Source organism: Penicillium griseofulvum (assembly GCF_001561935.1).
Source record: "Penicillium griseofulvum strain PG3 chromosome Unknown contig_80, whole genome shotgun sequence".
NCBI lineage: Eukaryota > Fungi > Ascomycota > Eurotiomycetes > Eurotiales > Aspergillaceae > Penicillium > Penicillium griseofulvum.
In genome coordinates, this window is record NW_024467471.1 from 56181 (window position 1) to 79987 (window position 23807).

The 23807-nt window shown below is 48.5% G+C and overlaps 8 protein-coding genes across 8 annotated transcripts; 3 read left to right on the top strand and 5 right to left on the bottom strand.

The window, feature by feature from the left end:
• Positions 1-270: 270 nt before the first annotated feature.
• On the bottom strand, positions 271-1668 carry PGRI_010760 (uncharacterized protein; the record flags this gene model as incomplete). The annotated part of the gene is made up of 3 exons (XM_040788789.1): positions 271-778; positions 830-1338; positions 1450-1668. 3 exons carry the CDS (start codon positions 1666-1668, stop codon positions 271-273), a joined length of 1236 nt encoding a protein of 411 aa, XP_040645742.1.
• A 959-nt stretch (positions 1669-2627) lies between these two features.
• Positions 2628-4459, top strand: PGRI_010770 (putative amidase; the record flags this gene model as incomplete). The annotated part of the gene is made up of 3 exons (XM_040788790.1): positions 2628-2640; positions 2684-2948; positions 3001-4459. The coding sequence occupies 3 exons, from the start codon at positions 2628-2630 to the stop codon at positions 4457-4459; spliced, it is 1737 nt and encodes a 578-aa protein (XP_040645743.1).
• Positions 4460-5404: 945 nt separating this feature from the next.
• On the top strand, positions 5405-6703 carry PGRI_010780 (polysaccharide lyase family 1 protein; the record flags this gene model as incomplete). Its single annotated transcript, XM_040788791.1, has 4 exons — positions 5405-5739; positions 5791-5916; positions 5965-6295; positions 6365-6703. The coding sequence occupies 4 exons, from the start codon at positions 5405-5407 to the stop codon at positions 6701-6703; spliced, it is 1131 nt and encodes a 376-aa protein (XP_040645744.1).
• A 276-nt stretch (positions 6704-6979) lies between these two features.
• PGRI_010790 (putative sexual development protein (LsdA)) lies at positions 6980-8085 on the bottom strand (the record flags this gene model as incomplete). Its single annotated transcript, XM_040788792.1, has 2 exons — positions 6980-7684; positions 7741-8085. The coding sequence occupies 2 exons, from the start codon at positions 8083-8085 to the stop codon at positions 6980-6982; spliced, it is 1050 nt and encodes a 349-aa protein (XP_040645745.1).
• Positions 8086-8438: 353 nt separating this feature from the next.
• On the bottom strand, positions 8439-10443 carry PGRI_010800 (putative MFS hexose transporter; the record flags this gene model as incomplete). The annotated part of the gene is made up of 9 exons (XM_040788793.1): positions 8439-8691; positions 8746-8983; positions 9041-9143; positions 9195-9526; positions 9583-9693; positions 9746-9892; positions 9946-10049; positions 10098-10223; positions 10277-10443. 9 exons carry the CDS (start codon positions 10441-10443, stop codon positions 8439-8441), a joined length of 1581 nt encoding a protein of 526 aa, XP_040645746.1.
• Positions 10444-11711: 1268 nt separating this feature from the next.
• Positions 11712-12729, top strand: PGRI_010810 (uncharacterized protein; the record flags this gene model as incomplete). The annotated part of the gene is made up of 2 exons (XM_040788794.1): positions 11712-12227; positions 12283-12729. 2 exons carry the CDS (start codon positions 11712-11714, stop codon positions 12727-12729), a joined length of 963 nt encoding a protein of 320 aa, XP_040645747.1.
• A 227-nt stretch (positions 12730-12956) lies between these two features.
• On the bottom strand, positions 12957-14741 carry PGRI_010820 (Major facilitator superfamily domain, general substrate transporter; the record flags this gene model as incomplete). Its single annotated transcript, XM_040788795.1, has 3 exons — positions 12957-13607; positions 13662-14411; positions 14481-14741. 3 exons carry the CDS (start codon positions 14739-14741, stop codon positions 12957-12959), a joined length of 1662 nt encoding a protein of 553 aa, XP_040645748.1.
• A 3782-nt stretch (positions 14742-18523) lies between these two features.
• PGRI_010830 (uncharacterized protein) lies at positions 18524-23346 on the bottom strand (the record flags this gene model as incomplete). Its single annotated transcript, XM_040788796.1, has 9 exons — positions 18524-18670; positions 18728-19173; positions 19226-19602; positions 19906-20022; positions 20089-20448; positions 20504-21633; positions 21687-23034; positions 23090-23122; positions 23183-23346. The coding sequence occupies 9 exons, from the start codon at positions 23344-23346 to the stop codon at positions 18524-18526; spliced, it is 4122 nt and encodes a 1373-aa protein (XP_040645749.1).
• Positions 23347-23807: the final 461 nt, after the last annotated feature.

The window sequence follows — 23807 nt, forward strand, 5'->3', positions numbered from 1 at the left end:
TGGGGAGATCTCGAGGTTTGTCTATAATGCTTGAGCTATTTGTTTCACGCCTGACGCTCTGAAGCCACGGCGACAAAGGACTGGATGACCAGGCTGTCCATAGGGCTTGTCTCCCTGTCTGCCTTGCCGTTGACGAATTCTTACCAAGAAGAGAATGGAAAGGCATAGCCAACGCCGTATTCAGAGCGTGTAGTATATCTTAAGAAAGACCTTTAACGTCATCTAAGTCTAGTATACCCATATCTATTAGAACAAAAAGAGAAAACACCTCTAACGCCCCCTTGACCCGGGGCCGTCAACACTAACCCTCTCATCCTCGGAACTAATCTTAACTTCATTCGTAACCCGAATCCCGGGAACTTTCGAACCGTGCTTCTTCTCCTTCCCAGTACGAGCACTCCCCCTCGATCCACTAATATCTCTCGAAACCGAGACCTCAGAAGGCATCATCTCATAATCATCCTTCACAATCTTAGACCAGTTAATGAGACGCTTGCTATCCCGATTAGTGGAGACAGCGCCACTGCCCATAGCCTTAGACTGACCAAGGCTGTGCAGCTTAGTCGAGCGCGAGCGCGTGTGACTAGACGTGTACTCGGTGAGGTGCGCGAACAAGTTTCCGAAAACGGGTTTGAGCGCTGGCACTGAGAGCGCGACTAGAGTTGCAGCGATCTCAGCGTTCTCAACGCACATCATTGGGTTATAAGCCCAGCTGCCGTCAGAATTCCATTGACCCACTGCTACAAGCCAGACGCGGATTGCGGAGATCACGATTACGCTATGGGGTGTTAGTTTTGTGGGAGTTGAAGAATTTGGAGAGGTTACTCACAAGACACCGGGGAACATCACAATCGATAGCTTGATCTTCTTTTTCAAAGAGACGTGCAGTCCCTTAATGAGTGCGGCCGGGATCGCGAACATCAGCAGATCGCATGCGAGAGATAGTCCCGAGTTCACCGAGTATACGAGTCCCCATGAGAGACATGTGTATTTCTTTGGCTCGACTTGCCACTCATAGGGCCACAGCCCTGTTACCGGCTTGCAGTGGAAGATCAGGAGGAAGAGCTGGGGTATGTAGGCGGCGAGAAGGAGCGGTGCGGCTATGATAATGCTCAGGTGGAGTTTTGTTGAGCGGGCTGAGAGCCGGTAGTAGAAGGCAAGACCGGAGAGTCGACATAGGACTAGAGCGGTTGTGTAGATAATGTGGGCGACGAAGTCCAAAACTTCAGTGTCACGGACTGTATCTGGGGATAACACATATTGAATGTATTCAATGTGGCGACCACTTCCTAAGTTGATCAAGACGATGGAGAGGATGACAAAAGCAATATAGAAGATCTGCAATCGGAGTGATTGTTAGTGACTATATTTTTCGTAACTAGCCATTTCTATAGTGCACGGCTATGCATATTTAGTGCAGATCTGGGGCGAAAAGTGGATGAGTCCTACCAGCGTCACAACGGCCAATCCATCGTCCAGTCCAATCTTTTTCACAATGAATCCTCGAGCATATAGGCGTACAATCATCAACAGGCCCGTGAAACATATCATGAAAATGATTCCCACAATAGCGGGTTTATCCCGGGTCTCTGCGAGGTATTTGATTGTGACATCGCTCGGGATTCTCCCTGCTGCATGTGCCACAAGGATGTCGTCAGGTATAATCATAGCAAAAATTTAAAGCATTATCAAAGGAAAGATGCAGTAGAAGGGTACCAAGGGCACATGATATAAGGGAAATGATGATGTCGGAGCAAGTGGGACAAGGCTCCAAGGAACGGATACAATTCTGTCAAGTGGAAGCGGGTCTTTTGATTCCAAGGGAGCACATTATCAGTGGCTAGGGGTCCATACCCCATTATAAAAGCCTCAATAGGCTGAGACAATTGAATCTGGAGAAGTCTAATAGCTTTATATGAAAGTTAGAATATAATCTTAAGTTGGAATTACGTACAATGAAAATATTGAAGTATACCGTTAGGCGGTTAACTCTCAGAATATACATATGTATACAGTTAGCCCTAAGTCTGCAGAACTACTGCAGAAGTAACGATTGCTGAAGAATGGCTTACCACATGCCTTAAACTGGGGGTTTCTGGCATTTGACCCTGTATGTATATTAAATCCTATATCAAAGTCTATCGCGAGGCCGAACTGTGCCGAGACAGTGACAGAATCCTCACAAAATGGGGCTCTCGTGTCAAACTGCCAATCAAAAAGTGCCGAAGTGGGTCAGGATCGAACGGAGTATAACTCGGTGCCGATGGTACGATATGGAGTCGATATGGAGTCGGCAAATTCTTCGGATCCAGTTAAAGTACAGTTTTAGGAAGGTGTATTGGTTCTGTAGCCGAGGTGTTAGATTAATTAAGGCAGATTAATTAGCTATGGGTTGATGTTTTCCTTTTTCATAGGTTTCTGATGAACGCCACGAGTCCAATAGTTCAGTGGATAGGATATAATGGGATTAAACCAAACAGATAAGCTAAATAAAACTGAAAGGAAAAAAAATAAGCGCTTAAAGGAAGTGAAGTCAAAAAATATCGGGTTTATAACCGATTAGTCAGGGAGATCCACGTGTTTCGAGTATATCAGCACGAACTCCCCCAAAATATTGACATCTTTGTATGGTTTTTGGTGGTTTGTAATATAATTATTATGGCACCTTTAATTCAGACATTAGTGAGCGGTCTCGCCTTGGTGAGCTCTGTTGCTCAGGCCGACTCCTTGGTCGACTCACAGATCCTTACCGATCCCTATCTTTATGACTTCCCTCGTCTAGGTGGCCATGGTGCTGAACAGTTTGCTATGCGACCTTGCCACGGCTTTAAGCTGGAGGAGGCTACTATAGATCAAATACAGGCCCAGTTGGAGATTGGCACTTTCACCGGTGTTCAATTGCTGGAATGCTACATGGACCGTGTCCACCAGACTCAGCCTTACTTAAAGTATGTTTTGTTGACTCCCTGTCATATAATTGTTGACTAACAGTCTCAATAGTGCTATCCTGCAAGTGAACCCGGATGCTTTCTCCATTGCCCAGAAGCTCGATGCGGAGCGTGCCAATGGCATTGTTCGTGGTCCTCTCCACGGTATCCCATTCATTGTCAAGGATAACATTGCCAGTAAGGATCGTATGGAGACCACTGCCGGCAGCTGGGCTCTGCTCGGTAACGTCGTGCCCCGTGATTCCTACGTTGTCCACGGCATGCGCAAGGCCGGTGCTCTGCTTCTGGGCAAGGCTGCTCTGAGCGAGTGGGCCGACATGCGCTCCAACAACTACTCCGAAGGCTTCAGCGCCCGTGGCGGCCAGTGCCGTAGTGCTTATAACTTCACCGTTAACCCCGGTGGCAGCAGCACTGGCTCCGGTGTCGCCGTCGGCGCTAACCTGGTCCCTATTGCTCTTGGAACCGAGACCGATGGCAGTGTCATCAACCCCGCTCAGCGCAACTCCATTGTTGGTATCAAGCCTACCGTTGGTCTGACCTCCCGTGCGGGTGTCATTCCCGAGTCCACTCACCAGGACACCGTCGGCACCTTCGGCAAGACCGTCCGTGATGCTGTCTACGCCCTAGATGCCATCTACGGCATTGACTCGCGCGACAACTACACCTCCGCCCAGGAGGGTCGCACCCCCAAAGGTGGCTACGCCCAGTTCCTGACCGACCACACCGCTCTTAAGGGTGCCGTCTTCGGTATCCCATGGGAGTCCTTCTGGGCCCTTGGCGACCCTAAGCAAATCGCCCAGCTCCTCGACCTGGTCGAGCTGATTGAGTCCGCTGGTGCCACCGTCATCAACGGCACCGAGCTCCCTCACTACAAGACGATTGTCTCTCCCGATGGCTGGAACTGGGACTACGGTACCACCCGCGGTTATGCCAACGAGTCCTCATACTCCTACATCAAGGTCGACTTCTACAACAACCTGCACGATTACCTGTCCGAGGTCGAGAACACCAACGTCCGCTCCGTCGAGGACCTCGTCCAGTACAACATCGATAACTACGGCTCCGAGGGTGGTCTGCCCGGTATCCACCCTGCCTTCGGCTCTGGCCAGGACGGTCTCATCGCTTCCCTCGAGACCAAGGGTCGCATGGACGAGACCTACTTCCAGGCTCTGGAGTTCTGCCAGCGCACTACCCGTGAGGAGGGTATCGATGCTGCTCTGAAGCAGGGCAGCGTTACTCTCGATGGTCTCCTTGTGCCTCCCGATGTTGCTCAGAGCATTGAGATCGCTGCCCAGGCTGGTTACCCTGTTATCACTCTGCCCGCTGGCGTTAGTGATGTCTCGGGTATGCCCTTTGGTCTTGCTATCATGAACACTGCTTTCTCCGAGCCCACCTTGATTAAGTACGCTAGTGCTATCGAGGATCTGAAGAAGAACCAAGGCGCTAAGGGTGACCGCGCACTCCCCCAGTGGCGCGGCTACCTTGAGCGTCCTCTGCCTGTCGCTTTCTAGGATATTGGAGTGCATTTTCTCTGAAAATGGTTATGTATAGCTTTTTGAACTTGCTTTTTGTATACCATGCATCATTGTATAGAGTACACATGTTTAATGGATGGAATTTATGATCATCCATGATCTTTTCTTTACCTTGGGATGAAGCCTACATTTATTCGTTTCTCCAGCAAATCACCGAGATTATACAGAGCCGGTGGATCTGACAGCTCCGGTGGATAACATGGGACCACATGACCCGATAAAGAGATGATCTTCACCTACAATTTTAGACTGTGATTGATGCAATAAACAGAACATCACTTCGCCAAGACGGTAAATATCATCTCCGAACATCATATTTCAGCACAGACAGGAGAAAGAGTGAAGACCTTGCAAAAAAAAAAGGACATCCTCGGAGAATATACTCATTCAAGTAAAGAATCCGAGCTAATAAGCTTACTTTAGACACGTGGGGAATATTCACGGATAAGATGTGAGACATCTTCACACACCGGAGTCGATCCTGTAAGGCTGGCCTTATTTACACTCAACTCTAAATTCTTCAATGATTTTGTATACACCTTTCGGCCACGGGCATATACAAATTATCCCAAACTCACCCTATTGGTGTATCAACTCGCGTATCAAGCCGCAATTATTCCGGATATTTCCTCACACCCCCGGGCATAGCAGGAGTGGCTGTTTTCCCCGCAAAAATATGGACAATCCAAGACTCCAAGACTTGGAGGTCCACATTTTTATGCTGAATCCAAGGCCTAGCTATGGTATCATTATTCAGCGGGTCTACGGCTACATGCCGGAGATTAGCCGCATTCTCAAACATGCTAGTCTTAGCTTGGAGCTGTCTTCGACCGATTGCTTATTCCTATATAAGATGTCCATCCCGCCCGACATCTTCTCTTCAGTTCATCTCAACCAATCCAACTTCCTTAAAAGGCAACCATGAAGATTGCAGCCATCCTTGCAGCACTCGCAGTGCGAGCCGCTGCCGTCGGTGTCACCGGCGCAGCAGAGGGTTTTGCCAAAGGCGTAACTGGTGGTGGCTCTGCCACTCCTGTCTACCCCAGCACCACAGCCGAGCTAGTCTCGTACCTGGGTGACTCTTCTCCACGCGTGATCATCCTAACCAAGACCTTCGACTTCACTGGTACAGAGGGAACCGGCACCGGCACCGGCTGCGCGCCATGGGGCACTGGCTCTGCTTGCCAGGTCGCCATAAACCAGAACGACTGGTGCAAGAACTACCAGCCGAACGCACCCTCCGTCCCTGTCAGCTAGTACGCACAAATTCCCAACCCAGATTATTTCTGCATACTAATTCCCTCCAGTGACAAGGCCGGCACCCTCGGAATAACCGTCAAATCCAACAAGTCCATCGTCGGCTCCGGAAACAAGGGTATCATCAAGGGCAAGGGCCTTCGAATCGTCAGCGGTGCGAACAACGTCATCATCCAGTAAGCCACCTGCGAAAACCTATACGAGACATCAACCTAATCCCACAGGAACGTCGCTATCACCGACATCAACCCAAAATACGTCTGGGGCGGCGACGCAATCACCATCAACAACGCCGACATGGTCTGGATCGACCACGTCACAACAGCCCGCATCTCCCGCCAACACATCGTCCTCGGAACCGAGGCCTCCAAGCGCGTTACAATCTCCAACAGCTTCATCGACGGCACCAGCACATGGTCCGCCACCTGCAACGGTTACCACTACTGGGGCGTCTACCTCGACGGATCCAGTGACCTCGTTACCATGAAGGGTAACTACATTTTCCACACTAGTGGACGTGCCCCCAAAGTGCAGGGAAATACTCTTCTGCATGCTGTGAGTTAATGGCCTTTTTCTCTACTTTTTCTCCGGAGGCTGTCAATACGAATACACTAACACCTACAGGTTAACAACTACTGGTACCAGAACGTTGGCCATGCGTTTGAGATCGGTGCGGGTGGATACGTCCTCGCTGAAGGAAATGTGTTCCAGAATATTGCTGCTGTTGTTGAGACGCCGATTGCTGGACAGTTGTTTACCTCGCCGGATACCAATACCAATGCTGTTTGCAGTGCTCATCTTGGACGGGCGTGTCAGACAAACGGGTTTGGGTCGTCTGGGGCGTTTAAGCAGGCTGATACGGGATTCTTGGTTAACTTTGCTGGGAAGAATATTGCCTCCGCCGCGGCTTATACTTCTGTTGTTGCGAGCGTCAATGCTAATGCTGGACAGGGTAAGCTGTGAGATGGGTTTGGTCTGATCTCCATCTGGGGTGTGAGTTGTATGTAGTTGAGAGTTAGAGTTATTATTTAAGCTTATAATCAGGTTTCTATGTGATTCACTGGTATTGCTGAGGAAGTCATGAGTTCCAAGTTCTTATTGGCTAGAATAGTAAGACTGAAACTAGAACAATCAAGTTGATGGATGTTCAAGTTGTGCTCAAGTCATACGGCTGATAACGATAGTGATATGCGTATGTCACGAATCTGCCAGAGGCGGGTGAGGATATAGTTCGTTCCATCAGTTGATGATGAAGAGAGCAGGACCGGCGAGAGTTGCGTTCGCCACACTGTACGCATCTGGGAAAGGTCCCTTGGTTGCGGTCACCGCAGCGATGGTCAACCCGTTCATCAGATATGCGTCATAAGGGAACAAAGCCTTTGCAGTGATTGTGCCGTTCGCCCTCCAGATAACTTGGAGAGGTTCCACGAGCGGCAGATTCTGCTGATTGATATAGGCGATCCACAACATGTCCTCATCAATCTCGTCACTATCGCCGAATGAAACCTTGATGTTTCCAGTCTCTGCCGTCGGGCCTTCGATGTTGAGAGGTGGGAAGATTTTTAGAGGAATGGTGTCGATGTTAGGACAAGTGCCGGGCACGATGAAGCTCTGAATCGCAGTGAAGGCGAAGTTGAGATCACTGGTTGTCAAGAATGGCAGTTCACTGGGGACCTTGCCCTGCATGATACGGAACCAGCCCTGCTGTTCTCCTTCCTGGCCAAGGACTGAGGAAATCGCGCGTGTGAGTCCAAAGTCACCGCCCATAGCAAATCTCTCCACGACGTCCTGCAGAGTTCCCAGAACCACGTCTGTGAAGGTACTGGCGAGCAAGATGGCTGAATCAAAGTCTTGGACCGGGAAGGTATAGCAACACGGCTCGATTGGTTCAATACCAACATGTGCCAGCGCGTTGTTGGCATCCAGCACATGGAGCTCCTCTTGCTGGGTCGAATTAGTAAATATTACCCAGCGAGACTGATAGGAATATCATCTCATACCGCTAGAATCACCTTCAAGCCATTCAAAACAAAGTTATAGTCGTCTTCATCAGAGAAGCGGTACCCCATGACCCCTTCGGTGATGTTCGTGATCAGTTGATGGAAAAATGCAACTTCAAACAGTTCGTTGAATGCGATAAGCTTGAGGTTGGTGATTCCTAATGCGCTAATACCCTTGGGAGGAGGCGTATTTGGCAGAGTTCCATGCGCATTCAACTCGATCTGCTCTAGCTCACTGGGGCTTGGATTCGGCATTCCATCCGGAAGACGGCGCGAACAATTGTGAAACGGAGCCGCAAAAACCAAGTGAGCAACGCCCAGAAGAGCGGCAAAGTGGAAGCGCATGTTTATGTAAGTGGAATGAGAGATGTTTGGGTTATCGAAGTTGATGTTCGAAAGGAAGAAGTGAAGTTAGGAAGTATAAGAAGTTATAAAAGGAAGGAACAGCCATATACTTCATTTCCTGAAATCAGAGTAAGAGAGACATCACGAACAAAGGAGAATTCTTGATTTTGTAAAACCTATGAAAAGGCAGGGGTTTTATACCCAAGAAATGTAGCAAACTATCATTCAGAGATCCAATCAGCAAACCATAGACATGGCGTCATCCAACAGCATTAATATCAAATTAATTCAGGCAAAGAAACAGAAAGTAAAACACATGGATATCTTTTCACAACCAAAAGTCAAGCGAACAATCAAGCACGCTCCCTAAACTCAGGATTCTCCTTCTCGGTGATTTCGATCTCCTTCTCGACCTGCTGGAGATCAATATTGGCCACATCGGCATCATCACCATCGAAGATCTTGGCCAGCTCCTCAAGAGTGGGACCCCGAGTCTCAACGTAGAAGAAGTAGACAAAGCAGAGCTCGACGAAGATCCAAATAGTGTAGATCAGCGACAAGTTCCAGTGGTGAGGAAGTTTCTCCCAGGCAATTGGGTTGGTGTAACTAGGATGGTCAGACTTGTCTAAACAACGTATATCAACATTGAAGGTGACTTACTTTCCGAGAACCAGAGATGCTTGTACAGTCAAGTTCATGATCATGACACCCTTGGCGCGCAGACGGTAGGGGAGAATCTCGAGCGAGTAGGCGACGAGCAGACCGGACCAGGCGATGGCGTAGAACACGGAAAAGAGCCAGACGAAGACGACCTGTGGGTAGCCGGCGGTTTTGACATCCTGGGTTCTCTCGTAGACGGAGGAAACGACAGTCCATGAGAGGAACATGAGGACCATGCCTAAGAAGAGCAAGTCAGTAACTCGGCGAAATGTATTGCAAACATGGTCGGACGTACCAATAGTAGAGATGAGGAAAAGAGGTCGGCGACCAACTCGGTCAACGAAGAATGCACTAGAAACACTGACAACCAGACTGAGGAGGGTTTGTCCACCGTTGAGCTGTAAAACGTCAGCGAGGGGTCATTTAGCGGAAGGCACGGGGAAACGAACGGGAATCTTCTTGGTTTGTTCGGTAATACCCATGCTGTTGTAGATCAAATTGGTGTAGTTGCTGAACAAGGCATTGCCACTGTATTGGGAAATGACACCCAGAGAGATCAAGAGTGCCAAACGGTAACGGTTACCCTTGGTCTTCATGAAGTCCAAGTAGCTGCTGTTCTTCTGGAATCGCATCTCCAGGCTGATAGTCTCCTTAATCTCGCGGTACTCGAATTGAACGGTGGCATTGTTCTTATCTCCATTTCCGTGGTAATAGGCGAGAATGTCCAATGCGTCCTCGTAACGCTCCTTGGAGACGAGCCAACGGGGAGACTCAGGGACCCCTAATAATGATTAGCCATATGTATAAGACTTGATACAAAGGAAAGTGGGAACTTACACCAGATGAAGGTGATCTGGATAGCAGCGGGGAGAATTTGAAGGATGGTAAGACTGCGCCATGACCAATCGTTGGGAATATACATCGTTCCCCACGCAATCCATGCGACAACTAGATTCAATTAGTACATAGAAGTCGGGAGACTGGCCCGAAGGGTACGTACGGAGTGCGCCCAAGTTCCACAAGCAGTTGTAAATAGTGGTGACCTTTCCACGGTGTTGGGGGTGGCAAATCTCAGCGAGGAGGACGGGGGAAGCCATCTGGGCCAGACTGTTGCCGAAGCCAAGGAGCAATCGACCGGCGACGTACACTAATAAGATTAGCAAATATAATGATTTGAGTGTATAAAATGGTCAAGCTTACTTCCATAGTTTGTGCAGAATGCACCGAGCAAACCACCGAAAATCATCAAGAGACATCCCATCATGATGGGAACCTTGCGGCCGAATCGATCAGCGAAGAAGGGACTATTCGAGTCAGCAAGCTTCCATTGTACTTAGTGCAGGATAACTTACACGAAAGGGAAACTGGCAAGACTACCAATCTGGTAGATCGCGTTCATCAATCCCAGCTTGGCGCCACTGGGTTTGTCGAAGTACAACTGCCAAGCATCCAAATTTTGGGAGGTGTTAAGCATCATTCTGCACACTCGGTCAGCCCTATACATCTCGAATGACAAAGCTATGAGGCTTACCCATCGTATCCAGTAGTAGCGGAAGCGACACAGAGTACAGCAGCCCAGCAGTAAAGCCTGCGCAGACCAGGCTCTTGCCACCAGTTAACCTTCTCTAACTCGGGCGATGACGCCTGAGTCGCGTCGACATCGGACTTCAGAGCCGAAGCTCCAACAGCGATAGCCATGCTGTCCGTATAGCCTGCTTAGCCAAAGGCAATGTACGTGATATAGATAGTAAGTGGGTATGTCCACTGAGTTTGTGATACAACAAAGCAGAATGCGGAGATCGGGGGGCTCATCGGTGGTTTTAAAACAATTCAGATTTGCCATCTCGGGATATTAAGCAATGATATTAGCCGGCTAATATGGGAATTGATGTCTTGGCTAGGCTGACTGAGTCAACAGCTCTCCCCAGTTTTCGATCGAAACACATATTGGGAAAAATAAAATAGAGAAAACTGAGGGTTCAAGGACGCTAGGGCTGATTTCGTGCAGCGCCGGGACTAGAAAATGCCTATTCATGCAAGGACTAGCCAGATTGGTGACTGTTCAACGGAGCTTGCCCTATAGGGGATACTAGTCGCGCAAAAACGTTCCATCCCCGGGTTTTAGGTCCAGGTTTCAGGCCCAGGCTAATTCCACTGGGTCCCACATTATAATGAAGTACAATGATTGGTGCATCTCTGAATGGGCTATAACAGGCGACCCGCGTGGTCAAAATCACCCTCGCTTGGGGGAAACCACATGTTCAGTCTTTGGAGCACGAGACGAATTTCGTTTCTTCCCCACAACTATGTGGGTTACGCGGCCCGAGACCCATACGTTGATAAACCTGGAGAAGGGAAAATGCATGTAGTCCGTGTTGATTGAGGTATTTGAGTCTGATCCTGATCAACAATATGGATGCTTCGTGTTGAGAGTTTTCTGCATGAACACGTTTAGGGTGTAAGTAAATTGCTCCGTGCCGGATTCAGTGACGATATTAGCCTGGACGCCACCTGACGGGAAATGAGTGGTGTGAGTGGTGATGCCAAGACGCGCAGGGGAAGTTTGGGGGAAAGTCTAGGAAAGTTAGGGAGCTGTCTTCATTTGCGGGGGAAAATGTAGTAGGCTAGACCTCTCTCTTTTAGCCGGAAGACATATTCTTGGCAACGCCATTTATTAGACAGTTATTGGCACTAAATCTTGTTCAGCTTCAAGCAAACGCCATCGGTTGAGGAAATACATGCGAACCCGAGTTTCACCGCTTCCTTCTTCGGTTTCCCAGCGACCGCCTCAATTTAAAGAGGCAAGAAACGAATTCTCATTGGTTCAATCTAAAATTACCGGCAGAATAACGGCAGTTGTACAAGCCACACCTTCCCCAAGTGAGTAACTGCCACTATTACAACTAACCACATTCATTTATAAAATAAAATATGGGCTCATGCTGTAGCTCTCAGACTCAGACACTATGTCAGACTTACCTAACTATAAGCTCTCACAAGAGCAAATCGATCATTTTATGAGATATGGATACGTGCGTCTACCCGAGTGTTTCTCCCGGGAGAAAGCAACAGAATGGGCAGGGGATGTGTGGACTAGACTCGGCGTCTCACCAACGGATAAGTCTACATGGACAACCGAAGTTACCCACATGAGTGATACCAAGGAAGAACCCGTTAGGACCTTCGCACCCAAGGCATGGGCGGCCATCTGTGAGCTTCTCGGCGGCGAAGACCGTATAGCCACGGATTCGGCTACTTGGAACGATGCCTTGATCGTAAATCTCGGGTCGGCCGAAACCGAGGGTACTTGGCCCCATCCTGCTGATCTGCCGGGGTGGCATGTGGATGGCGACTTCTTTATCCATTTTCTTGATTCGCCTGAACAGGCCCTGCTTGTTATCCCGTTATTTACCGATATAGAGGACCGTGCAGGAGGAACTATGATCTGCCCTGAGGGAATGAAATATGTTGCCCAGCATCTGGTATGAGGCTAAGCTTCCTGTTCCACTTTTGCCCCTTGCTGACTCGGGTTTCTAGTTCAATCACCCTGAGGGCGTGACACCATACATGTATCCCCGTGACCAACAGCCTGTTGGAAACCCCGGGGATACCCCCTTTTATTCGGATATTATGAAGAAATGTAGTGATTTCCACCAGATGACCGGTAAGGTGGGCGATGTGGTGCTTCTTCATCCTCTGATGCTTCACTCTATTTCTGTCAACAGCCTGAGAAATCCACGCGTTATCACCAACCCACCAGTCGCCCTGAAACAGCCGTTTAAGTTTGACAGGGATGATCCCTCCAAGTACAGTCTTGTTGAGAAGAAGACGCTAGAGATGCTTGGCAGGGACAGGCTGTCTGGCTGGAAAATTAAGGGGAAGCGAGGGTTCGTTCTTCCGCAGAGACTGAAGGATAAAGGCCGTTCGAGTGAGAGTGAGGTAGAAAGACTCATGAACATCACCGGACAAACCATGCCAGCCTGATCACCTTAGCCGAAGAGCCATGTTTCATTCTCGTGTCAAAGTAGTCTTTAGCCTGAAATCCGACTTATCCTTACCACGGTCCAATTGATTAATTGGCTTCTTACGCTTACATTGACCTCTCCTTATACTCTATTCGGCTAGGTGACCGTATTATTTTCAGACATCCGAGATACGACAAATGTGGTAATTGCAATGTCATTCAATTTTTGACACGTTGACTATTCACATTATTTTTCCCGCCACAGGAAACCAGAGGAAATTCCCCCGAGAATAGCCACAGCCGTGATGAGATCCCATACTGCTTGAAATGCTGCGACCGAAACAATTGTAATCGCCTCCCTCTGTGGACTTGTCATGCTCACATCCTTCATCAGAATGAGATATCCGTTGGCAGTGTTTACCATATCTCGATCCAGGTCAACATTTGCAAACCCATTGCCGAAGAAGTTCAACAACACTACTCCTCCAACAGGGACCGCAACTGCCATACCCCAAGCTCGCATGTAATTTGACATTGTTGTTGGCAGAGTCGACAGGGAGCAATCCCCGTCTCTGGGCAGATTCTGGATGCGAACATTGTAACTCGCAAGCAACAGACCATGTCCAAGGCCTGCTGTAAACAACAAGAATACCCACGCTACGGTCGGCGTGGAGCTATCCAAGAGGATGGAGCAACCACTCACAAGGGCAGTCAATACCCAACCACCGGAGATGATCCACTGGGTACATCTCAACTCTTTGGCGAGAGTGATACCAACCACCGTAGCGGGCACAATTGCCATCCCAACCATGGCAAGCAAGGTGAGGCCCGACAAGGTGGCGGACATATAATGAATGGAAATGAAGTACAATGGGAAGAATTGCAAGTGGGCAAAGACCTATACTGGTATGTCAGACAACACGAACCAACTGCAACGAAAACGCCTACTGACCACAAAGCCATGCAAAAGGCATCCTAGATGTGTCATAGCCATCATCCTCGATCGAAATACCCTCCTCCCAAACTGCGGATACAGCGCCCACTTAGACTCCCAAAAGAGAAGCACGAGAAGAAAGACAGCGCCAATGGCAAGAGGCACAATGGTCTGCCAGTCCCCCCAACGATACAAGCTCCCACCCCAAGAAAGACCAACCAGGATATTCCCAAGACCCAAAAAGGCCAAAGTAGCGCCCGACCAATCCAAAATGCGCACTTTGCGCATCGGGATATGCGTCAACGCACGAAGATCCACGGCAAATGGAATCCCCAACAAGCCAAGCGCACAGAAAATAAAGTTGAAATAAAACGCACACCTCCAGTTAGCATTGTCAATGAACAAGCCTCCTATAATGGGACCCAGGATGCCGCCACACATGCGTGTAAGTAGGATATAGCACGAATATCGTGAGTGGATGGACTCAGGCATCGTCTCGGTCATTATCACAAAACACAGGCCCATTGCGCCCCCGCTGCCGATACCCTGGATCATGCGGCCGATTATCAGTTCCACTAGACTCATGGAGCCGCAACAGATTCCTGTGCCGATTGTTGCGACGACTACGGCGATGATCCATATGGGTCCATGGCTGAAGACTTCGCTCATCATTGTAAAGTATAGTTGGCTGCCTGCGCCGAAAAGGAGGTATACCGTGTTAACCCAGAATGTGCTTGCTAGTGGCTTCGCAAATGTGTTTGCCAGGTCCTAGATTGAGGTCTAGTTAGTTCTGTTATAGATATAAAATGTCACTCGGGGGGATTGCATGTGACATACAGGTAAGGCTGGAATCAGAACGGTCGCATTGAACGAATCCATCATTGCCAGAATAACGATACAGATGAAAACCAACCATTCCTGCACGTCGAATCGTCTTTCCTGTTCTTCGGGTGAGGGTTCACGTTCAAATAGTTGTATTGAGCTCCCCAATGCTGGGTTGTGCATCACACCGTCCATGCTTTGGACGCTGTCCGGCACGCCGAAGTTGATTTTAGTCTCATTATCGTAGATTTCTTCGGCTATTGAGTGACGTCCCATTTGTGTTGATCCCCGCTGCCGAGAGGCTCTTCGAAGTATATATACAAGCCGTTAGGTCGTTGATATTATGGTGTCTGAGGTCGACTGCAGCATCAATCCCAAACCGAACAGGAGTTCTTGGAAGAGATTCCATAGCTAGGACTACAGAGTTACCACCCCAACGTGGGATAGAAGAGCCACAGTCATTGGAGGTAATAGGAGCTCCGCCCCTTGGTCATCGGGGAAACCTACGAAGGAGCCTATTTAGGAGGATTCCACAAAGCAAGGGATATATAATAACTGCATGGCAATTGGTCCGAGATCTGATATTTTTTTACTCAACCCTTCTATGGCGGGGAATTATTAGAGCTAAACTCCTAGGAATGATGAATTAAAGGGTGTCCGTAGGGGCTTTAGCAGGTTGGAATTCCAACCTCCTTACCCCTTCCCTTGTTAGCTGTCACGATGAAGGTGCAACAAGCATTCCATGTGTAATGTAAGGAGTATTCCTGCATAAACTCGGCCTAAATTATGGTGTGGTGGTGTCATCAAGTTGTATCACAGGAGCGATATATATAATTGTGTAGTAGAACAACGATTGAATAAGCTATATTCTTAAGGAAACGCTAGGAAACATTTTTTTTTACTATGAGCCTCTTATTGAAACCGCAGGTGCAGAAAGCTGTATAGGCGTCTGATTATCCAATAATAGTTTTTATAGTGACATAGAGAAGTGAGGCCATTTTAACGTCCAAGTTGTTCATTAGCATGTATTGGTATCAACGATTCACGTGTATGAATGCCACGGCAGACTGTGCCTACCTCCACCCTCGCGTTGCCGTAGGGGTGAGAACTGCGATCCTGAATCTACATCCACCCTATTCTAAAGGGAGACACACACTCCTTTCTGTACGTGCTCAAATCAGATTCTTGAAAATCCTTAGCTAGAGGTCATATTTCTTCTCGCGGATAGTCTCCTTGGGACTTTGCATTGTTTGGTGCTTATTGGGCCCAATTGGGCCCCCATTGAAGCCCAGAGTGGGCTTTCGCCCCGCGCCCATGGCCTACCAATGGGCCCGAAAATAGGGCCCAAAACCCAGCCCATTAGTGGGTTGGGTTGGGCTTCGTTATGGACTTTATGGATTTTGTGAGAGATCTACTTGGGACACATCCTACTAAATCTCACAAAATGGGAATTAGGGGGCTGTGGAACACGCGGTGATTGATAGTGGTGAGAGTTGAAGTGACATGAAAGTCATGTCGGGACTATATGGCAGCTTGTCTTGTCTGAACAAAGAATCGATTTTCCAACTCGCTTCATTCATATTGAACCTTATCCCGCCACTCTCGGACATGAACAGAATTTCGATCATTTACTTCCTCTCCTTCATCTGACGAGCTAGTTTCACTTGACCCAGCATTATCGTCCCTATCAACCAAGAATTCCAACCATTCGTGTTTCCACAATGCCTTTTCTTCTGTCCTGACACCTTCGGCAAAAAGAGTCCAAGAAAATAAATTTCGTGTAGCAATTTCGGAAACACTATCGTCAAAGTCTTCTTCAGTACTGGGATGTACAAGGCTTAGCCCGACTATGAGGGGGCTTATTATAACAGTGTCTGCCGAGATTGATGGCATTGCTTGGATCCTTGATATCGGAGTTGCCGACTGTGTCCCATATGACATGCCAAAATCACCCAAGACTTTCCCCTTTTGACATAGCCAATTCCAAGAGTGATATTCCGGCCGGTGATCGCACGACAAATGCAATCTAACGCCAAGAGATGTGTTCTGGACATCCACCCGGCCAAAGGGAGGATATGGAGAGAGCGGTGGGTTTCCGTAATCTTGCGAGTCCTCATCCGTGACGAATAGTAGGCGGATTTCGTCTTCTCTTGAGATCATATCTAGGCCATGGATATTCGTAATTGGTGCATGACGGTGGTACTGAGGGTCCATAAATGATTGAGGAGATGAAGTCCACACAACACCCTCTAAACAGACTGTTGGTACGAACGTCAAGGACACTTGCAATATTCGGGGCAAGAGACCTGTGATTGCAGAGCCTAGCCATAGTGATGCTATATTCGGTCTGCGTTGAGACATGGCAACAATGATCGGGTGAAGATTACTTGACAGAATGAACGGCGAAAGCACTTCTTTTATCGGCGCTAGCCAGTGACTGGCTAGATTGCATGGGATACCCGGTTCCCAGAAAGAGGTCAATAGACATGATGTAACGAGACCTGAAGTGCATGACAGCGCCATGAAATGAGGAAGCTCAGCAGTAGTCGGCATTTGATCTGCGTACATCAACTCGGTGTTCCGGCGTGGGGTGGGTCTATTGATAGGTCTAGGTAGAGTAATGGAAGCACCAAATCGATTATGCGACGGCAATGTGAGGGTTGCAGCTAACGCAGCAATCAATTGATCGAAAGAATCATGGAATCGGGCAAAATTGCAAAGGTATTCATGAGCTTCTGCTGCAGACGGTGGCTCGAAGGCGGAGGCAGAGGATGGTGTCTGTGCGTGGTGATGTAGTCTGAATGAACTGCGCTCCAAGTGACATTCCCATGGCGGATAATACTGTTTATCATCTCGAGAAAGACTCGCCTCCCAGCCACGTCCCTCTGCGAGGATTGCAGCCCACCATTGAACTTCAGCCAAATCGTTGCTTCCAATATCAAGTTCGAAGTTATCTCCAGGCTGGTCTACTACACGCCTATCCCATTGTGCGTACTTGTTTGTATACACAATCTTATCATGTGTTGTTCTCCGGCGTAGCTCTATCATACGCGCTGAGAGGATGTACGACCAGCCAAGGACGAAAACACAGAGATAGTTACCCGGAAGCCCTTGGAGTGGGTGAAACCCAGTCCATTCGGGGATGTATTCTGCTGACAAAGTGCATGTCTTTGGACGGGAGTTCGCAATATAGACAATTCGGGATGGATTCCTTTTGAAAGGGGGTAGCTCACAATTAAGCCTTGACGGCTCTTCAACCGGCAAGACTGACCAGTTTGAGTAGCCTTCTAAGGACAAATTATGCTTTCCAGCAGACTCTGTAACCTCCCGCAGTGGATTGGGGGACTGCAGGCGTTTTGTTGAGGAGGGTTTTCACATTGCCGCAGGAATAAGGAAAGTTGGTTGCGGACTGAGCCGAGGACAGTAAGATATGCCATTTTGTCCGAGAATCAGTCAAAGTCTCGCGTGAAAGGAGAAAGTCAGGGCGTAGTAAGTCATGGCCGTTGGGATCCATAAGACCTTGGAATCAACGTTAGAATTAAAGTGGCAGGGCTCTACTCCCAGTGGCCCTACAGAAAATATTTCCACCAAAGAGGAAACTCACCGAATAATGATACGAAAAAATAAGAGGGGGAAGTTGTTAGAAGAGGACTGAGTTGTCGAGACGGTGAACGCGAATTCTTACCCCACGAGAATCAACTGACACAGCCATGAGCTGGATTTCCACGCAGAACCACGATTTTGGGTTCTCTCTATTAACATAAATATAATTTTTCCACTCATAGAATCGTTGCTCGAGAGTAGAAAATATGAGAATATCAAATAATTCACGATCCAGGCAGTCGGGCTGCGGGCCCGTAAGCCGGATAATTTGACCAGTTGACGGCTACTGCGCCGCAGCAAGTACAAGGCATCTCGGTAGAGATGGCGCTGGCCATGGGCCCTGAGATATAGAACTGGAATGAGCGATATGCTATACTGGAAATTGCATTACTGTCGTGTTCCTAAAACCAAACCTAATCTCGTTAATAAAGCATTCGCAGATGCAATAGTGACTCCTAATCCTTCTTAGGCAGGACATATCCCCCAATACCAACAAAGAACTGCATAGCCTGACGCATAAACCCCGCAAGATCATCCCCCAACCACAAAGACAAAAGCGTTGCCCTAGACTCCTCAAGTTCTCGGAGATACTTACCAGCAACCTATAATATAAAAAGAGGATTAGCATTGCAGCAAACCATTCTTGAAAGTTACCTCACCAAAACACACTGCCCCCGCCGCTCTTTATTCAAGGCTACAACTGCAATAGCCTGGGCAACTCCATTTGGTGTATTCTTCTGAAGACCAGCCGCGTCCCACTTATCGGAAAAGCCAGCGGTGATATGAGTTGGTGTCAAAAACGGCGCAACAGCATTAACCCGGACGCCGTGTCTGCGCGCAACATCTTGACACGCGCGAAGGAGACCCAGCACGCCATGTTTTGACGCGATGTAGGCGGCTACACCGGTTCCACCAAAATAACTCGATGTGGATGCAACTAGCAAGATTGATTTTGTCGGTTGGGGGCTTGGGCTGGTAGATGTGGAGGATTTCATATAGTGTAATCCCAAGCGCAGAGCTGTTTTGTAGAGATGGATAGGCAGGTCATTAGTATGCGACTGAGACAAACTCAGATTCAATCCGAGATTGAAGATGGAGAAATTCACTGTTCAATGTCCCCTTTAGATTGACATCAATAACCCTCCCTGCCTCCACACTCTCGAGAAGATGCCCGTCCGCATCCACGTTGTCCATGTCCAAGACGGACTCGGACTCCATAATACCCGCGTTAGCTATAACGATATCAATTTTGCCGAATGTTGTGATCGCCGCTTCGAAGCATGCTGTTAGCTCCGCCCAGTTGACGATATTAGTAGATACGAATATTGCGCGGGTTGGAAATTTCATTTGTTTCTGAATGACTTCCTCGGCGCTGCCTTGCAGTTGGGGGACATCGGCGAGAACGACATTGGCGCCGTAGGAGTTGAATAGGATTGCGGTTGCGGCTCCGATCCCGCGCGCTGCACCAGTTACCAGGACCGTTTTACCAGCGGATTGGGCGAAAATAGCTTGGTCTATTTTCACTTCAGCCATCCTGGTTGGTTATACTGAGCAGATGCAATGGAGAGAGAAAGAGGAAGATTGAGGGCAGGTTGCAAGTCTGGTTAGGTGGTCATGGAGATCGACCGAATGCGGGGTATTGATGGTGAGATTAACAGTAATTTGTACGACTTCACTATGTACCGATGAAGTCGATGGTATAACGATGTTCGTTATCTGGTTATGTACAAACCACGTTCAAATATGTACGGAAAAGATGGTTACCGTGAACAGACCAAAAAGAGATATAGCAAATCAATCGTTCTTGTCCCGATCACCATGTCTCGATGATGCGTACTCGGTCAAATCCGCTCTTGATCCGGCCCGGGAGGGCATTCGAGACTCGGCCATTGACTCTCCTGTGGTTACAGCGTGAAAAGAGAAGTCCAATTCGCCGACTAATCCTTTGACGAGTCTAGAATGAATATCTATATTAGCAAAGACGGTGATATCTAATAACGGAGTTTGAATAGAGGCCTACCGGAGTAACCTGTCCATATCACCGACAATGCAGCGGGTTGAGATCTGCAAAACGGCAAATGCCGCGAATCCAGGCTCGGCAATGTGCCGGAGGCTCAGAAGCTCACTGTCAAGTTCCTGGAGGCGCTTCGTGAAGCCGTACGGACGGGGTGCTTTGAGATATGGTGGTAGAGGTTGTCGGTTCGTAATGCTAGCAGAGAGAAGGCAGAGCAAAGACGTCACCTCGTGAGTCGTCACCTTGGCAGTATTGATCAACCGTCGGAAATCGATCATCCAGATGGTATTTGTCTCATCTTCGTCGTCGCCTAGATTCATGAGGGTGTCTGATGCATACCCCAGCAAGCTGAGATAGTTCACGATGCTAAAAAGATAACCACCGTTAGTTCCAGAAAAAGAGATGGAAGGGCATGACATACTTCTCTACACAGACAATAATCGAGTCATACTGCTTCTTGGGGAAGCGACCGCCAACTGGAACCTCCCAGCGAAGGAACCCAGAGTATGTCCGTAAACCGGCTAGCATAAGCATCTGCTTTGAGAACACTTTGTGGCGAGATTTCTCCAGTTTGCGACCCGCAGAAGTCCTCTTGAGTAGGTATTCGCCCTCATCGCCACGCATGCGACCGGATATCGTCTCATGGATGATTGAGTAGTAGTTTGCCAGAAGATACAACGATGCTCCTAGACTTTGACGCAGGACTGAGTGCTCAGAGATTGGATATGGGAAGAACGTCCAAATGAATGCGACAGCAATACCGCCAGCCACAACCGCCAGCCGATACGGTGCCAAGAGGTAAATGGGGTAGTAGACTTGTCCATTGGATGTCGCAATTGCCTCGCCCACTCGGCGAACCTGGAGCTCATAACCGATGATCATACTTGTAGTGACGATGCTGATGATCCCGACGGCTCGGAAGCGGAACATCTTGATTGGGATGTAAGATGCAATGGAGACAAAGATAAACAGGAAAACAATAATACCCGGTGTCCTTTGAGCTGGGATATACCATATCAGAAAGCTTGCCACCATTGCAAGGAATGTACCTAAAATCCGCAACACAAAACTGAAAATGCTCTGTCCTGAAGTGGGAGACATGCTGAGATTGATCATGATCATAGCCCATACTAATCTTTGTGCAATGAAGAAGACCTGGGTATCATGTAGGAACCCTATTACCGCAACAGTCATGGTGGCACAGGCGACACGGAAGCCGTAAGTTGACTCAAACGAGCGCAGAAACCCCGGGAAGACCCGAATCTTGTCCCCAATTCTCTCAAAGCGAGTGGTCGGTGGCAGGTGCTCGGGGTCTTTGCGAAGTCTATACGCCTCGCCAAGTTGAAGGATGTTATTTTGGGTATGAATGTCACCCATATTATCATCATCGTGATCCTCCGCACTCAAAAAAGACTTGGCCCACTTCCAAACTCGCTTACTACCAGGAATGACGAGTCGAGTCTTCAATAGCTTCCCTTTGGCTTCAACATGGTCGGCATAACGGACAAAGTCAAGCACAGTTTGACCGGTCGAGTACAGCAATTGCTCCATCTACGTTTGTGTTAGCTTCGACCATACTCAGTGACCAGTGGACGAAGACTTACATATAGAAATAGATACAGCTGTCGTCGACTTCGCTCTTTCTGCGTAGCCGAGGTGTCCAAAAAGTCGGTGTTCAGCCTTTCAGGAGAACTACGGTGCTCGAAAAAGTCAGGCGGGAGCGTGACACCCTTCTCCTCGGCCCATGTCTGCAGGGCGAGACGTTTCGCGATGCGAAATTCGCCGAGTTTCTTTTCATAGTGGTTGACGAATGATTTTTCTCCAGGAGCAGTGTTCTCGGCTGTGGCCTCCATATCGTTCCCTTCCTCTGTCGAATTGTCATCAGAAGATCTTGCTGCAGCTTTGCGTTTGGGTGGTTTCGTCAGCCTGAAGACATAGGATGTATGTAGCAATCCTTCATCAATGGTTTGGATCATCACCGCGAATGGATCATGTACCGCCCTCATGATATCATTCCACTCGTGCACAACGCGCTGTCGCATATCCTCTGGGACTACAGGCTCGTTTAGGTCAATGGGCCGGTTCCATCTGTTATAGTCTGACATTCGCTCAAAGATATCCACCACGAAGCTCAACCCCACAACTGGGATCATGATCTGGCGAAGATGACGAAAGATCGCCTGAATATCATCGGGTCCCAATTTTCCTAATGCAACTTCACGCTTCGCAAATGTGAGATCACCGTGAAGTTTGGCGTGGATATCAGTGATCTGTCGCACCGCAGCGCGGATGGCCTCTGCCTCGGGGCTGTAGATCTTTCCCTTCTTACCAAACTTCTCACGAAATTCATCATATGTTTCTGTGCGACCGAACATGTCGTCTCTTTCCAATGATTGATAATATAGAGCATGAGCATTCAAGGCTGAGCGAAGCCCGCCAATGTAGCTCGCCATTTGTTTGAAGACTACCTGGCGTGACGTTATCGGATGGATGAATAGCGATGTTGCTGTTGAAATTCCGAGGCCAGTGAAGAAGGCTGCAACCAATTGCCTGACCATATTAAACGCAGCTGTCATACTCTGCATCTGTGGAGCGTATATCGAAGAAACATTCGCGAAAATTGCGTAAATAATCACAGGAAATTGCAGCTGCGGGTATTTGGCACGGAAGGTGTGAACCATCCAGATTTGAAAAAACAGCCACACACCACTAACAGCAGACGCGGAGGAATTGTATTTTTCGCTAGGATCAGTAGCGGTGTGTTGGCGCGCCCTGACACTAGAAAACATTGTCAACAGAGCGAAAGATGCTGCTATACAGACAGCCAAAATGTCGAAGATCATCATCTGAATAAACTTGGCGCGCGGCATAATTGCAAAGCCAAGGATAGAAATGATGGGTACGAGATAGCTCAAGGTCTTGTACTCATCGGCGACAACCTTGGATTGGCAGCTAGATTAAGGGTCAGGCCGATTCGGATATACCGGGAACTTCCAAGGTAACTCACATTGAAATGGCTATAGTTGGTGGAAGACCGCCCCTAAAGTAACTATTAGAAATACCCTGCTGTATTACACTCGAAGAATGGCCCTGAACTCACTTCATCATCAGGAGAATGGTGGGTCTGTCCAGGCCCAATTTCTGCCATCTCTGTTTCACGGAGATGAAGAGAGACTTTTTCTCCTTGCTAGAGTCATCTTGCACATCCTGTTCCGACGCCGAAGATCCGAAGGATGAGTCGGACTGAGATCGAACATGCGCCATATTGACCGGGGTCACACAGTGATGCGTCTTGGCGCGTCCACAAAAGATCACGATCTTCAGGCACACAATCTTAGCGGCATCTCTCACGTGACCTTGAAATTATGGATCCGCAAGGGTGATAATGTGAGTGATTTAGAAAAACCTGAATACATATAAAAGGGCAAAGAAGTTGGGGAAGTCGGGTTGAAGTCCAGATTTTGGGGACGTTTGCAGTACACCCCGCCCTCGAGTGATTGGCTACCGCATGTGGGGGGAAGAGGAACTCCGCATATAAAATTTGGTGCCTGGTTGGTCAGGCAAACTACCGAGGTCTCTTCTTTTTCTTGGCTTCCATCTGATAGACTGAATAACGTCGCTATATGTTGTAGTTGTTGCACAGGCCCAAATACTTTCAATATTTTTACGGCTTATCCTCCTATAGAACCAAAGCGTTATCAAAGTGTTACCTGGGCGAACATTAG